Below are 19,125 nucleotides of genomic sequence, written 5' to 3'. Positions count from 1 at the left end.
TAATTGTATTCATGAAGTAATTGTACGACCATATAAGGCAGCATTACTTTGGGCTATTTCTGTAACACCTATACATCCTTCATGGGATTGTCTCATACGTAATTCTGAAAACCTGCGAAAGTATTCTGAAAAGGAACAAACTGAAAAAAAGTTTTTATTTTTTTAAATTTTTTTTATGAATCCTCCCTTATAAACCGATATATCGATATATGAAAAGAATGCGCGTGAGTTTATACAAAGGGAGTTAATCCGAGTCATTGCATTGAGTTATCTCCCCCCCGGTGGTCGGTCACCTGCTTATACGTCATGATGTTCGCGAAGGGAAGGACCAGTTGCACATGATATAACAACAACACAGGGGGAGTTGCCTGGTCATCCGTTAGTTTTGACAGAGGTACGTTTGGCTGCGATGTGCATTTAGCTCGCTTAAATATTTCGTTTGCTCTTTGAGTGCTTTAGAAGGCATCTACATACAACATTGATATATCCGTATTATCCGTATCAGTTTCCTCCTGCGAAGTTTGTAAGTCGATCATGATCATACGGTCACCAGTTTACGTCTACGTTCTCTGTGATCTATCCCACCAGGATACATTAGCACGCACTGCACCAGTGCACGTAGTTGTACAACATATTGTCGCTGTGTGACATCAGTATTTTTCTTTGGCACCACAGCACACCATCAGACGCATTGGTGAACAGCATTTTTTTGTTAATGTACATGTAGATCTAAATCTGGCCTGTCCCAAAACTCACCCCACCCCCATCTTGTCACCATGCATGACATTAACTTACAGGACTTGCCTGGCAAAATCATGAAGATTTATTTGTATATTAAAACGATTTAGTAGTAGTAAATATGTTGCGAGAAATTCTTTGTGATTTGTATTCTATACCATGGAGCGGATGTATTATATTAAATTTATTCTCTTGTACCCGGTACACCTTTTCCCCTGATATTGTAGGCCTACATTGGCTTCAATTATTTTTTATTTTAAATAACATTGTAGTTTTAATCTCAGCTGTATGATTGATTTGGTTTCTCTGTTTTATTTTGTACCAGTATACCATATGGTATTATGAAATTTCTGAAAAGAGAACATGAATTCCTTATTAATTCCTGATTTTGTCTTTTTTTTTTAATTGCAGCTTAAGTAAATTTATGAAGGGAGGTAATCAATGCCTGCCCTAATGACTTACCAGGTGTATAATGTGCCAATAGTCCCGGCGGACTTGCGTCGAGAAGAGACAGTCCGCCAAATTGCTGATGCGCTCGATTACCTGGACAAAGTCTCCAATGATGTTTTTTCAAAAATCAATAAGCGAGTGTCTGAGAACAAAGCCAAACTTCAGAAGCTTGATGACAGAGTGGCACTGGCTCAGGCAAAAGTGGACAAACTTAAAGGCAGCAACAAAGCCACAAAAGTATTTGCAAGTGCTAAGTTCCCAGCTGTAGAAGATTTGGAATTTTACCACTCTGTATTTGAAAGTAGCAGAGATTCAAACATTCAGAAGCCAAAGCGATCTAATTACCATATTCAGTCCAAGCATCAAACTGTTGATAGCAGGATATTGAGGGATAAGTTACAGTATTACAATGTTCACCTTAATGTGAAGAAGAAGAAGAAGAATGAAGATGAGCAGGGTGAAGGCCTGGGTGGTTTGCCAAAGACTACTCCGTCTATCAGCTCACTTCTTCTCTTCAACACGTCTGAAAATCCGTAAGTAAACAGATCAACACCTCACAAGGTGTTGAATTTATCAGTACTCAGTTAAAACTTCTCTTTTTCAGAGTATTTTGTGTGCAGTAGGTACCTTGATGCCAGAACAGTATTTACTTTTATTGCTTTAACATCATTACCATTAAGATGCTGCAAAGGAAACAAACAAATAGGAAACAACATTTAAAAAAACGTGTATGATCATTTGATCTAGGAAGGAATAGAAATGCATATAGTTACTCAATTTTTACCAGTGATATGAGCAAGGATAATCTCCCCTGCTCTGACTACATGAGTAATGTAAATCATTCAGAAATTTAGCACGCCTTAATTTCTTCATTGATCTCATGATATACTCTTAGTGATATATATTATTTTAGTTACCAATACATTTAGCTCACAATTTATTGCTTTTCATCTTGCCTGCAGACCACTGAAAGTTATTGGTTTGAACTTGAATAAAGGCAAAAGGCAAATGACAAAGGCATTTACTATGGAACAGTGTGGGTTGTCTTTATTTATAAGAGCCTCAGCAAAGATATACATGACTTTTTCTTGACTTTTCTGTAACCCTTCACCTGTTTGCTCCAGATATAAAAAGTATGTAATGTTGGACCCGCTCGGAGTGGTGACAAAGACTAGAACAGCGCTGGAAGAAGAGGAGGCTGGCCTGGCCGATGCTCCAAGCACAATTGCCCAGCAAGAGGAGCTTCAACGAAGACAACAAGAAACCTTCTTCTACATGCCAGATATTGGTCAAGTTCCAGAGATTATGGTGCCAGACTTTCTGCCAGATCTCTTGGGTAGGTGAAGACTGTCCTTTTTTTTTTTTTTGATTGGTGTTTTACGCCATACTCAAGAATATTTCACTTATACGACGGCGGCCAGCATTATGGTGGGTGGAAACCGGGCAGAGCCCGGGGGAAACCCACGACCATCCGCAGGTTGCTAGCAGACCTTCTCACGTACGGCCGCCAGCATGAGCTGGACTTGAACTCACAGCGACCGCATTGGTGAGAGACTCCTGGGTCATTACGCTGCGCTAGCGCTTCAACCGACTGAGCCACAGAGGCCCCTCTGTCCTTTTTGAGTAAACCCCAACTAACTACATGCACTTAAATCTGACACTATATGGAGACGGTAAATGTATGCTACATGCTACTGAGTGAATTGGTTAGTCATCAAGATTGTCTTTTGAGGTACAGTCCCTTGCTTTTGTGGTGTAAAACTTCAGCAACACATTATATATTTCATTTCAAGTGTAAGATTTCATTCAGTCATTGTCAGAGATTAGTATCTTAATCTCTTGTGTAAATGGACGGTCTCTCACTCTCTGGTTACTACCCTTAATAATTAAACCGGTTTGGTTTTTGGTGAAAATCTTTGTTAATTTTTTAACTTTTTTATTGCTGTGGTTGTGGCTTTTAAGTCATGATTTTCTCCATTCTAATCTTGATTGCCAATCAAGAAGTGGAAAATTCTTGAGTATGGTTTTAAAACTGTGCTCTGATATAAAAACAGAAACAAATTTTTCTATTTCAATGAGCATTTTAATTTTGTTGGAATTGTTTGTATTGTTATGGGCAGCATGATAAGGAGGGTTTCCCTAACTGCCTTTGCAGCTGAACTTATTACATTGGATTTGTGGCTGACAAAAATTTTATGACTGAAAAAATCATCAATATTATGTGAAATCTGTTCTTATAAGTTAGTAAAAAGACCAGAGTTTTCTGAAATTTGCACATGTATGTTTTCTTTTTGCCAGGTGTTGCAGATGACTTATCCTATAGTGCTGACCAAGGGCCATCGATCGCCCCAAGTGTGTTGGGAACAGGCACTATTCCTGACTTACCCTCAGTGTTACCGGAGACAGAAGATATTCCATCTTTTTCAGCAGGTCTTGGGGCAGATGTGGGCCCACCTCCACCTGGGCCTCCCCCTCCCCCAGATGCTCCTCCCCCTCCCTCAGCACCTCCACCCCCACCTCCTCCACCCCCACCCCCACCACCAGATGCCCCGCCTCCCCCACCACTCCCTTCTAGTGAAGACAGTGAAGTGCCAGCAGAGCCCTCAACTCCAGCCCCTTCTTCAGGGGACGGCCGCTCCGACCTACTGGCCTCGATCAGGAATGCAGACAAGGCGACGTTACGCAGTGCCAAGGACAGGAAACTGGAGAGCAAAAAGAAAAAGGAACAAGACAAGAGCGGTGGGGGAAGTGGGGGTGGGGACCTTATGAGTGACCTGTTTGCCAAGCTCTCCATGAGACGGAAGGGTATATCGGGGACGGGCAAGGGTGGTGGTGGAGGTGGTGGAGGTGGAGCAACTGATACATCAGATGGTCATGCCACAGGTGGAGGATCAGCCATGGACAAGATTTCCTCTATGATTCCTGCACCGCCCAGGCCAGGCGGTGCTGCTGACGATGCTAATGACGAGGAGGAAGACTGGGACTAGTGCACAAAACAGTTACATTGTACAATATATATATGTGTGTAAGATGCAGTTATCAAAAAGCATGTTTTAACTATGAGAAATGTATAAAATATTTATCTACACTGTTACTACATCATATGGTATGACATCCATTTTAATATTTATGCAAGTTGCCAATTATGATTCATAATGTATTTCGTTATCACTTGATGGTATGTGATTTATTTGTAACATTACATGGGAAATCTTTCATACACAAAACACAAAACCTGAGACACATTCATAAAAATGTAAACATTTTAGCTGATAATTGTTAGATATAGGAAAGGAAGGGTTCTTCTGTCCCTTTCATTGCTTTTTCATTATAGATAAGACATTCCATCCATGCTAATGATGAATGGTAACACATTTTTTCCATCAACATCAACAGGTAATCATATTTCTGATCTTTTATAACATTCAGTGCCATGTTTCATACCTTGGTTAGGAACAAGGAAACAATTGGAGCATGTTGGTGACATGATGTGGCAAACTAGAAGTAGACTTAGTTTGTATGGAGTTTATGATTCCTGGGTGTGTCGTTATTGCCTTCATCCTTTTCACACGGACCACAGTCATCAATGAATAGATAATAAAGAAAAGAAGTAAAGTATGTGTGAATCTGGACTTTCTAGCCTGAATTCAGACTCCTGTCCTTGGATTAGTATCATACATATCGTACCAGGAACTATATCTGTTTTGACAAAGTTCATATTAGGCCCCTAAGGGGCAAAATGGAATCCACAGGCTCTGGGTATAGCTAAATCATTGTTTCTTGTGGGAGCTGCGCAGCCCCAAGGTAATAGCCCTTTTCAGTACAAAGCTCAACTTTAATACAGAATTGGATGCTTTCACATGGTAGAGTGATATCAGTTCTTTCAAGACTTTCATTTCACAATAAACATTAAGGAGTGAGTCACCGACATTTTGGGAAGCACAGTCAGTACACAGCACCCAATTCTTTTCAGTGTGGAGTGTATTTGATTGGTGTTTTGCTTATATTTAAACTCGCAGTCACCGCATTCATTGCGCCGCGTTGGCCTCGGTTTGGAGGTGAATTCTTGACATGGACGGAGAACCAGTCTTGTAGCAGGTTTTTTGATGTGGTCAGCATTATTTGTTTATTTAAATAAAACGGAAAAGCGTGATTATCCAAGGGCCACTGCTCCGAGGTATGCCTTTATTATTCTGGCAGCAACAGTCCTTCGTTAAATCACTAGGACACGTGATATGTGGGTTCAATCCAGTTCTGGAGCAGGGAATTCGTGCATTTCCCGGCTCTTCCAGGTGAATGTAATATTAACGACGGTCGTTTACCCATTTGTGCATCCTTGTTAAAGCAGATAGACCAGAAATTTCGTGCACAATGCCAACCAGTGCAAATCCAATCGATTTTTTTGCTATTATTGTGGACTAGCCCAAAGTATCAACCTCGTGTGTACGTGTTACCGTTCGAAATCGACAATAAATTTTTTAGAATCATTTCAGCACTGAAAAAATTAAATATACGATTTTGACGTTTACCGAAAATTATAATTATAATTTTGAGATATTTTTGGTAAATATGGATTTTTTTTTCAAGAAAAATTTCCGGCACATCATCTCGTTCAAATAAATAAATAACTGCGCTCTTGACAAAATAATGATAATACCAGTCAACATTGCTGATGTGACCTGCCATGCAGGATTATGCTTACATAATGCCGAAAGGAGCAGCCACTTTCATTCTCATTTACCGTAAATGGTCGAGAATTTCCGGAAATGAGGTCAGCTTAGGGATCCCCATACGAACTATTCTCATCCATAAAGTTGTTTTGACAGCATATCACCACAGACGTCACCAATGCTGGCTACTGACTTTGCAGATTGACTGCTGGGACTTTGTAGTTTATAGGCATTTTGATATTGGTCGATTCGTCGCTGGCTCAGCTGTATAACCCGTCACTATCACTGCAGGCGATCGATAGTCCTCTCATAGATATAAGCGGTGGTATCTGGTCTTTTCTTGGCGTCCTTTATGCTTACATCTATTGCTGGAATAAACCTGGAAGGCGGCGATCTTAAATATGAAAAATGAATCAATAAATAAATAATTAAATAAAGTAATGAAAAAATAAATCAACCAATAACACTAGTATACCCTTTTTAACAAAATTGTCTTGGTTTCAAGGAGAGCTGATGTGTTGTTACAAGAGTGGTTGTTTGAATGAATTAATCATTTATCCATTTTCATGGCCTCATTTATAAACACCAAACCCTATAACATGACTGAGTAAATGATTGACTACACCGCCAATATTTCAATCAGACTATTGCGAACACCATGTATGATGGAGTGCCGACATGTAATAATATGCATATAAATATATAAAAAAAGTCAACAACAATCAACAGTACACCGGGGTTGCTTTTAATAATCTGAAACTTACATAATATTAAAAGTTTTTTCCGGGTGTACCGTAATTAGTTCTTGAAGTATGTCTATTTTCGTATTACACCTGCTGATATAGCCTACCTGGGGGGAAGCGGTACTAACTTTATCGCTTTGCGTGTCATATAAATGAAGGCGGGTGATATCGAATCACGTCTGGATCTTGTATCTCTGGTCTGGTTACTTGGAAGAGCCTCAAATGGCTGAGTACCAAGATGTGTCCATTTCGTACTAACTAGCGAACCTAAGAACCCTTTATAGAACCCTTTATAAACATGGGCAATATCTACGGGCTGACAGAATAACACCACAATATAACAAACATTTACAACGATTTAAACATTTATTTATTTATTTGATTGGTGTTTTACGGCCCACTCAAGAATATTTCACTTATACGCCGGCAGCGTGATTTAAGAATGTCGAGAAAGTATCGGAATTGATCATGAATTCCCATGGAGTATCCATGCCAAAACTGTCATAATTTCCATGCAATATCCTCATGCGGTCAGAATAACTATACAATATCCTAATGCATACGCTCATGATTCCCATACAATATCCACACACTGCCGTAACTCCCATACAATATCCTCATACTCTCAGAATACATAGAAGTTGTGAGAATACCCATATAATATCCTCAGACTGTCAGAATACGCATATAATAACCTCATGCTGTCAGAATACCCGTATAATAACCTCATGCTGTCAGAATACCCGTATAATATCCTCATGCTGTCAGAATACTCATATAAAATCCTCAGACTGTCAGAATATCTATACAATATCATCATACTGTCAAAATACCTTTATAATATCTTCACGCTGTCAGAATATTCATCTAATATCCTCAGACTGTCAGAATATCCATATAATATTCCCATGCTGTCAGAATACCCATATAATATCCTCATGCTGTCAGAATATCCATCTAATATCATCAGACTGTCAGAATACCCATATAATATCATCAGACTGTCAGAATACCCATATAATATGCTCATGCTGTCAGAATATCCATACAATATCCTCATACTGTCAGAATACCCATATAATATCCTCATACTGTCAGAATACCCATATAATATCCTCATACTGTCAGAATACCCATATAATATCATCAGACTGTCAGAATACCCATATAATATCTTCATGCTGTCAGAATATCCATATAATATCCTCATGCTGTCAGAATACCCATATAATATCCCCATGCTGTCAGAATACCCATATAATATCCCCATGCTGTCAGAATACCCATATAATATCCTCATGCTGTCAGAATATATCCTCATACTGTCAGAATACCCATATATTATCCTCATGCTGTCAGAATACCCATATAATATCATCAGACTGTCAGAATACCCATATAATATCTTCATGCTGTCAGAATATCCATATAATATCATCAGACTGTCAGAGTACCCATATAATATCCTCATGCTGTCAGAATACCCATATAATATCCTCATACTGTCAGAATACCCATATAATATCCCCATGCTGTCAGAATACCCATATAATATCCTCATGCTGTCAGAATATATCCTCATACTGTCAGAATACCCATGCATTGTCCTCATGCTGTCAGAATACCCATTTAATATCATCAGATTGTCAGAATACTCATATAATATCTTCATGCTGTCAGAATATCCATCTAATATCCTCAGACTGTCAGAATACCTTTATAATATTCTCATGCTGTCAGAATATCCATATAATATCCTCATACTGTCAGAATATCCATATAATATCCTCAAACTGTCAGAATACCCATATAATATCCTCATACTGTCAGAGTATCCATCTAATATCATCAGGCTGTCAGAATACCCATAGAATATCCCCACACTTTCAGAATACCCATGCAATATCTTCAAACTGTCAGAATATCTATATAATATATTCACACTGTCAGAACATCCATATAATATCCCCTGACTGTCAGAATACCCATGTATAAACCTCATACTGTCAGAATACCCATGCGATATTCTCATACTGTCAAAATACCCATACAATGTCCTCAAACAGTCAGAATGCCCATATAATATCCGCATACAGTCAGAATACCCACATTATATGCTCATGCTGTCAGAATACCCATATAATATCCTCATGCTGTCAGAATATTCATACAATATCCTCATACTGTCAGAATACTTATATAATATCATCATGCTGTCAGAATATTCATATAATATCATCGGACTGTCAGAGTACCCATATAATATCCTCAGACTGTCAGAATACCCATATAATATGCTCATGCTGTCAGAATATCCATACAATATCCTCATACTGTCAGAATATCCATCTAATACCATCATACTGTCAGAATATCCATATAATATCATTGGACTGTCAGAATACCCATATAATATCATCAGGCTGTCAGACTACTCACATAATATCCTCATACTGTCAGAATACCCATATAATATCATAAGACTGTCAGAATACCCATATAATATACTCATGCTGTCAGAATACCTATATAATATCATCATACTGTCAGAATATCCATATAATATCCTCATACTGTCAGAATACTCATATGATATCGTCATACTGTCAGAATACCCATTTAATATCATAAGACTGTCAGAATACCCATATAATATACTCATGCTGTCAGAATACCTATATAATATCATCATACTGTCAGAATATCCATATAATACCCTCATACTGTCAGAATACTCATATGATATCGTCATACTGTCAGAATACCCATTTAATATCATCAGACTGTCAGAATACCCATATAATATACCCATGCTATCAGAATACCCATGTCATATCCTCATGCTGTCAGAATACCCATATAATGTCGTCAGACTGTCAGAATACCCATATAATATCCTCATGCGGTCAGAATATTCATATAATATCATCAGACTGTCAGAATACCCATATAATATCCCCACACTTTCAGAATACCCATGTAATATCCCCCATGCTGTCACAATACCCATATAATATCTTCATGCTGTCAGAACATCCATATAATATCCCCAGACTGACAGAACACCCATACAAAAACCTCATACTGTCAGAATACCTATACAATATCCTCGTACTGTCATAATACACGAATAATATCCAATGACTTTCAGAATATCCCTATAATATCTGAAACTATCAGAACATCCATACAATATCCGCATACAGTCAGAATACCCATATAATATCCTCATACGGTCAGAATACCCATATAATATCCTACGACTGTCAGAATATCCGTATAATATCCCAAACTATCAGAACACCCATATAATAACCTTTTACTGTGAGAACACCCTTATAGTAACCTTATATTCTCAGAATACCCATGTAACATCCCAGACTGTCAGAATACCCATACAGTATCCTCACACTGTCAGAATACCCATATAAAATCTTCATTCGCCCATAATTCCGATGCAGTATCCACAGAATGTCGTAACTGTTATACAAAACTATTACAATTCCCTTGCAATGTCCACAAACTGTCAGAGCTCTTCTGAAACAATTACAAGCTACCTGAATGCCTATATTGAGGAGGTATGGGTTGCCTAAAACCCAAGCAATATATACAGATTGCCAGCAGGCCGACGCCGAGTCTGCAGGCAGTCAGAATGTTCCTCAGTGAAGTTCAAGAATCAGGAACGCTGTGAACGAAGAAGGATCGGCTCTATGAATACATGGCCAATATCTGCCTGAATACAATAGCTTCAAAAACATCCGAATGTCCCATGGCTGTGTTCATATCTGAAATACCTTAAACGATCTTGATATAATAAATGGTATAGTCACAATGAGCCAGGCACCGGAATCACGAAACGATCTTAGACCTAAGTCAAAATTTTAAATAACTTCAAAATTGTTATTTCTAATGTATCAAAGTCAAAATATTGCTTGACAAACGTTAATTTTGGGAATGTTATTGCACAACAAATTTCAACCAAAACAATAGAAAGGAACATACTAAATTTAATGACTAAAATATTGACTTAAGATCGCTTCATGATCCCAGGGCCATTTAATGAATTAAGATTAATACGTCAGAATCTCCCTTATGTAACAAATGGTCGTCAGAATCTCCCTGAAGTAACAAATGGTCGTCAGAATCTCCCTGATCTTACAAATGATCGTCCCAATCACACTGATGTAATATGTGGTCGTCAGGATCTCCCTGATGTAACAAATGGTCGACAGAATCTCCCTGAAGTAACAAATGGTCCTCAGAATCTCCCTGATGTTACAAATGATCGACAGAATCTCCCTGAAGTAACAAATGATCGCCAGAATCTCCCTGATGTAACAAATGATCGCCAGAATCTCCCTGATGTAACAAATGATCGCCAGAATCTCCCTGATGTAACAAATGATCGCCAGAATCTCCCTGATGTAACAAATGATCGCCAGAATCTCCCTGATGTTACAAATGATCGACAGAATCTCCCTGATGTAACAAATGATCGACAGAATCTCCCTGATGTAACAAATGGTCGTCAGAATCTCCCTGATGTTACAAATGATCGACAGAATCTCCCTGATGTAACAAATGATCGTCAGAATCTCCCTGATGTTACAAATGGTCGTCCCAATCAAACTGATGTAATATGTGGTCGTCAGAATCTTCCTGAAGTAACAAATGGTCGTCAGAATCTCCCTGATGTAACAAATGATGGTCAGAATCTTCCTGATGTAACAAATGGTCGCCAGAATCACAGTGATGTTGCAAGTGGTCGTCAGAATCTTCCTAATAATACAAAAGGATGTCAGAGAACAAAACTGATCAATACTGACCGGTTTTCAAATTGTCTCCATACATCTCTGTTACCGGTAACATCTCAAATAGTTTTAGGGTGTATAAAGCAAAACGTGTGCCTCGTCGCAGTTTATCTTTATTGCTGCCGTCGCTTATAAGTGAAGTATTTTTTATTAGGGCGAGGTTAACTAATATGAAACAGTTGCAGTCAGGCGTATTGAATAATGATAATTAAATCAAACCAGGTTACCGTCCTTTGATGTAGAGCAAAATACATCACATATCACCGATATAAAGACAATAGAACAGTTAGGCCTACGCCTGAGTGTGTGTATCTGTCATGAGCCTGTACGCGCCACTTTGGCAGATTCGAGTTACATCTAACCAGTGAATATGACCTACATATACACCTAATTGCACCGCATGTATACATTTTGCTTCAGGGTGGTATAGAGAGCAATTACGTCGCGGGCTGTTTCACTTACTACGTTACCCCATCTAATACACGTACAGGTCATGCATGGGATCTATATATAATTGCTAAGATTATTTCAGAGCGAAGGGGACACACAGAAAATACCCACTATAGCCTCTATTTATACCCACAATAATTCAAGTATATGTTTGATATACGTATATATACATGTATTACCAAATGTTAAGTAAACGTATTTAAGTAAATATTGCTCTGTTGAGATATACAAATCATTCAGCCCTGTTAATAAATTGTATCACAGATTAAGTAGTTTTAAGCGAAAATTAAGCGTAAGTGGATTTAGGTGGGTTTTGTGATCGGTAAATCTTTCTCTCTTATATAAACTGTGTCACTGATTGAGTAACTTTACGTGATGTGTAAGTCCTATAAACCATTCAGTCTAATAAATAAATCAATTGTATCATTTAGGCCTATTCAGTGGTCTGTCGTGAATTTCGTGACACGTAAACCATTCAGTCCTATATTATTGTACATTAATATCTGGCAAACTTATATTCTGAATATGCCATAAATTACTGTGATTTTAATGACACACTTTATTTGATCATTCATCTTATAACACGGTTCACTTTATATAACACTCAAGCAGGTACGTCTGGCTCTTGTTTATACCCCACGAAAGAGATGGAAACATCCGCATTTCACGACCAATGAATCAATTTTGATGAAGGATTCAAAAGTAACCACCAGAAAGTATGGTAATGCATTTCTTGTAATTAGCAACGTCGCCACAAGGCATTCCAGATGATGTAACGTTATGCCCATAGACATTTCAGCAATTCAGCTAATACGTTGTCAACGTTTTTACACTCGGGCATTTGTCCTGCTTGCGGCCATACGCTGTACCTAAACAGTAACAATACTTGTGCAACAATGGTATACCGCGAATCCAATAGGATATATACGACACTTCAAGTCTTTCCATATATAAGCTATGACGTATATGTTGAAGCATTTCGATAATATGTTTCCATAGTTAAAAACATCAAAGCCATGCAGCTTCACATCTCAGAAATGTAGGCCTACCACGTGCTCTGCATACACGACTTGAATATCTGACCCGCATTAATATGAATGGTTTGTTTTTTCTCCGTATGCTGAAGTGTGTTTCATTAGGGAAAGAAGCACCCCAGCTCACCATGCCTAACACGGCGTGAGGTCTAAATATATATGGGTGGCACCCTTAACTTATTTCCCTATCTTAGCCTAAGAGGTAAATGCACTATATATAGAAGATGGCATTAAATGTCAGAAAATTAATAGCAAACTATATCGCTGAGGAAAATAAAAATGAAGTTAATGTAATACGCGGTTTATCGTTTACCGGAAATTTTGAATTTTTTTTTTTCTATTTTGTTCATTTAATTATTTTATTTATTTACTTCATGGATTTTAATAATCTTTTATCTGTGCCAGTATGTATGACAATTATATCCAGTGTCTGCCTTCGTCACGGTATTAAAATTACAACATTCAAGTTTACCGTGAATGTCACCACGCTTTAGCTCCCACTTAAAACAATTTCAGTTTACATTAAATGTAATTTTATGCACATGAGTCCAAATAAGACTAGCCCACTTCATAAGACCCGCCAGCCTATGCGCTATGGTCTGTCGTGTCGCCAGTTTTGCGGGATGTAATCGAAGAGGCTGGCTTAGATGAGAATGGGTAAAGCACAACCCACACATATAGGCCAACGTCCTCCGTGAACGCCGCATTAAGATGGGCGCCGACTTTCGTTCTTATTTGAAATCAGCTTTGTTTTATTTCTCTTTTCTAGAAAGTCATGTATGTAAAACGGGACAGAAATAATTTTTTACATGAAACCGTGATGTCTGCTTGTGCCATTATGAATACGGCTTTCTATCGTTTCGAGTCTGTGGAGGCTAAGCCAGTGTGCCCCTACCAAGCTGTAGGCTTAGATGTTGGAAGATGTATCAGTGAGTTAACGGAGGCACTTTCACTTTATGCAGCCTGAGTTATTCCCCTTCACCGGAAACTCTTCGTAATGTGCAATCGCAGGGTCAAATTTGTGTTTACCGCCGCTGTCATCTGACCCACAGTACCCATGGTTTTTTGTGTCCCATTCGGTGACAGCTGGAATTATGGAATTACCAAATGCAAGGAGAAAAGATGGTAGGCCCTGTACGCACGAACTGGGCGACTTGAAGCGACGGTTGCGATCACAAACATATCACAATAATCCAGTTTCAAGGGAGAAAGCGCCGCACCACATCAGGTAGGTTTGCCATACTATAGACTATACTGTGCACTCCCATACATAGCTAGGCATTTGGCTTGCGTTTCCACTGCCATAAGCTCACTGTGATTTCCAGATAATACCATATCTAGGACTTATTTTCAACTATTAACAGCGTGGATAAGGATGCAATGTTGTGCACTAGAAATAGTGTGTTCATATGTGGAACTGGAGGTTTACTTCAGTGCAGTGTTGAAATGCATTGATGTGTTGTGGGTATGGAATCGCCCCAGTGTGCTCCATGCTACATGCTACAGAAGGGCGTTTATGGGAATATTGGACTTTACTGCGTCCCAAGACGCGGGTGGTTAGACGCTAACACGTAACCTACTAAAATCAATTGGTTGTACCCTGTTTTACATTTATTGATGTACTAGCAGGCGATGATTCGTAATTCACCGATGCTACCCTCTGAACCAAGTCATACAGCCAGCCTGGCACATACCACAAGATGGTGCATGTTTCCTAAGCTTCAGGGAACTGCTATACTGCAGGCTGACTGGAGGGCTGCTGCAGCCCCGATAAGGCTGTCGTAGAGCTGCGTATTGTTTGCTCTCTACCATGGTATTGTCCCTATTGTATAATAAGACCGTTATTAATGTATTGATCAGCCTAATGCTCAATTCAGTATTCACTATACCTACATTCTGCACTTACACAGAGACAATGATAACCCTGTCTTCTCTCTCCCCCCTTTAAGTTCAGCGGTCAGCTTTCAGGCAGAATGCAAGATATGTGTACTGCATGTACGTCACTCTACCAATATCATATTGACATATTCTATCTGTACTACCTGTACTGGTATATACATATGTGTATATGTGATGTTTTGCATGTGGATAACAATTAACACCTAGTAGGTACACGTAGCATAATGGTCATGTATAATTGAACAGTAACCACAGGCTAACACACTAGAAATGATGTTCATGTAGTGCTGATGACATCTGCCCCTAAAGTGTTCTAAACGTAAGTGGTCATTTTGGACAGTGTTTGGCAGATGGTAAGAACTATGGTTGAAAATACCTTTTTTCACCAGACAAGAATCCATATGTGAATGAGCATTCATTTGTCAACAAAGATTTAATGGATGGCCTTATTTGATTTCACTGAGGACTCCACTCTGGTAATCTGGTCATTGTCAAAAGACATAGAACATAATTAGTTCTTTATGTAATTGAATTGAGACAGTAATATAAATAAATTAATGAATCAAACTACACTTCCATGGAATTATCTTTGCTTGGAATGCATCAGTTCTAAATCTGTGTGTCATTTTAAACATTAAGCATATAACATTAGTAAGTTAATCTTGTTCCAGGCTGACCTATCTCCAAAACAGCTGTTCACAATGGTAAATGTTTCACCTGTATGTTCTGCACTAGTTCAGGCCACAGCTGTATGTATAAGCCATAATCTGAAGCATACATATGCATGTACATGTACTATACCATTTTCTGTACATGTACATTATGTGGTTATGTCCTAAGATCAACACTTTTGTGGAGATTGCCAGATGACATTTTCTCAAAATGTCCCACATACACATATTACTTTATATCCTGTTTGGTTATGTTGCTAACTGTCCATACACGGACATACATATTATTGTTAGAACTGTAATGGCATTGTATATGGTATGAAATACGTCAAGTGGATTTATTATGTATCTTCATGTACATATCCCAAAACCCATTTGCCATCTTTAAAGAAGTACATGTAAATGGTCTCACAGCTCATGATCACCTCAGAAGTCTGACACAAATCTGTAAATAGTGCATGAAATGCTGGAGTTACATTTATGCAACCTTGGTAGTTCAGGGGTTAGTGTGAATTATTTACTAGCTCTGTATCAAGTCTAGCCATTACAGAAGCAATGATCAGTTTGTAACGATGAATTAAATCTCAGCATTTGCACACACAGAGCATGTGATTTTAGACAAACATGAATGTACACATCTAGGCTTTGACTTCATTTGCCTGTATACATCTAGGCCTTGACTTCATTTGCCAGACGTACACCTATTATTTGCAAATTATATCCACTGGAATGTGTATTACGGTAATAGAAATGTGAACGGAGAACAGTACCAGTATTAAAGCTAGTGTGGCAGGTAAAACCAGAAATGCAAGAAAGACACTTGGTACATGTAGGTGCCCCCCTTATTGCATTTGATGATTTGTGTCTTTTGTTGTACAGTGTAGCATTGGCAATATGTTATATGGTACGAGTATGTATGCATAGTTCTTTTAGAATCTGTTTTTTTCAGTTCCAGTGCACTGCAGCAATTTGACATGCACTGCATATATATCACCTCTCTGCTATGAAAATATGCACCTAACATAAAGAGGCCAGTTTGTCAAGCAGCTTTTGATGCTTGTCTTTGGTGATGAATGAAAAAGATGGTAACTAATGGTGCATGTTTTATTGGAATAATTTGCTGAGATGTGTCATGTTGCAGTATACACATGTAAAATCCTGTATTACTTATTATATTTATTGTATTGTTATTTTACTGTATGTATAATGTAATTTTAAAGAAATGAAGTAGTAGTGCATTTGTGACTGTGCCATCGAAAATATTTACATGTATACATGAAAGTGCAAACACTTTTATACAAACAGAAAAATTCTTTTATACAGGGACATGTGTGTTCACTCTGAAATTGCATTGAATTAAGTCTTTTCTCATGTCCTTCATAAAAACATACATAACCAGTGTATATGTGGAATGTGTCAAATTAAATAATAGTGTTTAAGCTAAACATGGAGACCTCTTTCGAGGGGTTGTCATGTTAAATTCTTCAGCTTTCTCTATACATATATGCATTGTGATGCACAAGCAGTAAAATTAATGTATATGTACATAACCAGTTACATACACATACAGAACATGCAAAATTGTGAATGACTGTAAAGGTCTAACTTGGATTTATGATGTGAATTTAGTAATTCTGATATAATTGAAATTTTATTGTTGATAAAAACATTTACAATAAAACTATAATGGAAGGGCCATATGCCTACATGTGTACAGCTGGTCAAATGATTCACAAAGCTTTAACCATAAGAATATACATGTATGTTCAGGTCTGCTTCTGGCTAACTTAATTGCATCTTCAAGCCAGAAAGAGACACAAAGATAGGAGGTGTATATATATTATGCTATGTACATGTACACATGAAAGGCGTTGCCATATCAATGTGAATTAGTGGCTGTGGCAATTAAAGTACTCAGACAGCATGAAGGAAATGAAATGAATTTATGCACCTTCTGGGTTCATGGAGGAAAAATTACCCTTTGAAGTTTGTTCCTTATGTTTTATTTTACCTGTGATGCCTGTAATAGCTCTGAATACCAATGCAGTGAAGTTACTGCATGTTAAGATTTATCATACAGGTTTGAAACAGTAATTTTCAGTGTGACTGTCATGAGGAATGGCATTTCTCTTGGAAGTAGAACTGTTCTGTTTGCCATTATCCCCTATTCAATGCCTGTAATGAACTACTACAATATTAAATTGGATTTTTCATGGTAATGAATGGAATTGTTGAAGGTCCAAATAGTTCACTTGGAATCTTTGAATGTACCGGTGCGCCTCTAGTTCTTCTAATAAGTTCTTAGTGTTGCCCTTCTGGCCAGGAGAAGCTGTGTTGTTCCATTACCAATGGGATACATCCTGTAAGTGCTGGGGATTTGCTGGTTAGGTTGAACCGGATATGAAACCGTTTACAGGTAACTGCTTAATGTTCGTAGCATTAGACGAAATTCATTGTTAAGAGACAATGGATGTAAATGGTTTATGGACCACTGGCTGAGACAGTAGCTGTGCATTTCTAAGCCCATTGTCATGTCTTAGTCATCAGGGTGCTTGTACAAGTAAATCCAATGGTGAATTGTAGTGGACACTGACTCAGTGGGTTACCTTAGCCAGGCTTAGGCTGTAGAGCTCCAACCCTTTTAGCATCAAGCTTCTGCCGACCAGTATCAGGTTGTAGTCACTCATACAACTGTTGACCAAGGTAAAAGGTTTTCAGGAACGAGATGAAGCCCCAAGCCTTCTCCATCCTCGCCTCCAGTCCTAATATTAGTATCGACTTAGTTTTGGTGCACTTTCCTCTGAAAATCCACTAGTTAAGTAGTACTGTCGTCAGCAAGCTGGCCTGGATTATGGAGAAGGGGAATGCTAGAGCTAAAAAGGGGAATCAAGTCTATATTTTCCATCCATCATGACAGTAATGTATTTTGTAGCTGTGAAAAATGAGTCACTTGATAAAAGCATGATCTCTTATTAATATTGTCAATATTTTCCCCAGCCGTGTCCCCTGATGATGCATTCACCCTGCAGTCTGTTACAGAGACCCATAACTAGCCTACTAAATGGCGCCCCAACATAACTGGATGTGATCAATGGGATATTGTAGATTACTAATTGTCTCACCACTGTTTGGCTGGTGTTAAAATCAGTGACTGCTTTAGATGCCAGACTATCACTGAATGATGATGGGAACAACCTTACATGGGATCCATGGGCAATCCTTAGTTTTCACACATCAGACGGAATAATTGTCCAAACAGGAAAGATCGAAATGTGCTCACATGTACCATTCTGAAACAAATGGGGTTGCGTTGATGATGATTAGCTAGTATATAACATTATGGAACATGACAAGGTTCTGAGTTACTGCCTCAGCACTAGCCTGTGGCGAATGGTTGATACATGTATTATACGTTACAGTACATGTACAGGGCCAGGGATGTACAGACAGTATGGGATTACAGAGATTAGGAGAAGGACAGCCTAGATGTATGTGTACATGCAGTTCTGTGACACATGTGTGCTAGTTATACATGTACACATACATGAAGTTTCTTAGTTTTCTTTTTCATAATCTCGCTTTCTTTAGTTCATGTGCATTCATGCACATGTGCACAAAATAAATAAATTCAGGCATTATGGATGACATACATATAGGTT

The 19,125-nt window shown here is 38.3% G+C and overlaps 3 protein-coding genes across 3 annotated transcripts in view; all 3 read left to right on the top strand.

The window, feature by feature from the left end:
- Positions 1-339: 339 nt before the first annotated feature.
- Positions 340-4,851, top strand: LOC135471323 (WASH complex subunit 1-like). Its single transcript, XM_064750506.1, has 4 exons — positions 340-394; positions 1,150-1,721; positions 2,313-2,524; positions 3,487-4,851. Exons 2-4 carry the CDS (start codon positions 1,180-1,182, stop codon positions 4,173-4,175), a joined length of 1,443 nt encoding a protein of 480 aa, XP_064606576.1. The 5' UTR covers positions 340-394; positions 1,150-1,179; the 3' UTR covers positions 4,176-4,851.
- A 5,790-nt stretch (positions 4,852-10,641) lies between these two features.
- On the top strand, positions 10,642-18,519 carry LOC135471024 (germ cell nuclear acidic protein-like). The gene is made up of 2 exons (XM_064750072.1): positions 10,642-11,398; positions 18,464-18,519. The coding sequence occupies exons 1-2, from the start codon at positions 10,642-10,644 to the stop codon at positions 18,517-18,519; spliced, it is 813 nt and encodes a 270-aa protein (XP_064606142.1).
- The window catches only part of LOC135471491 (NAD(+) hydrolase SARM1-like), an 82,835-nt gene continuing 77,668 nt past the window's right edge, over positions 13,959-19,125 (top strand). Inside the window, exon 1 of the mRNA XM_064750746.1 lies at positions 13,959-14,124. The gene's annotated coding sequence lies outside the window, so the exon portion shown is untranslated. The remainder of the gene's footprint in view (positions 14,125-19,125) is intronic.

The sequence above is a fragment of the Liolophura sinensis genome, chromosome 7 (assembly GCF_032854445.1).
Source record: "Liolophura sinensis isolate JHLJ2023 chromosome 7, CUHK_Ljap_v2, whole genome shotgun sequence".
Classification (NCBI taxonomy): Eukaryota; Metazoa; Mollusca; class Polyplacophora; order Chitonida; family Chitonidae; genus Liolophura; species Liolophura sinensis.
Note: the sequence above shows the minus strand (reverse complement) of the source record. Positions and strands in the feature narration are given on the sequence as shown.

Bases quoted from the DNA above. Each gene is read 5' to 3' on its own strand.
- LOC135471024 (XM_064750072.1), top strand. From the start codon at position 10,642: ATGATCCCAGGGCCATTTAATGAATTAAGATTAATACGTCAGAATCTC. The intron at 11,399-18,463 runs GTCAGAGAACAA...TATTTTCCCCAG, and splicing joins TCCTAATAATACAAAAGGAT to CCGTGTCCCCTGATGATGCA.
- LOC135471323 (XM_064750506.1), top strand. From the start codon at position 1,180: ATGCCTGCCCTAATGACTTACCAGGTGTATAATGTGCCAATAGTCCCG. The intron at 1,722-2,312 runs GTAAGTAAACAG...TGTTTGCTCCAG, and splicing joins TTCAACACGTCTGAAAATCC to ATATAAAAAGTATGTAATGT. The intron at 2,525-3,486 runs GTAGGTGAAGAC...TCTTTTTGCCAG, and splicing joins CTTTCTGCCAGATCTCTTGG to GTGTTGCAGATGACTTATCC.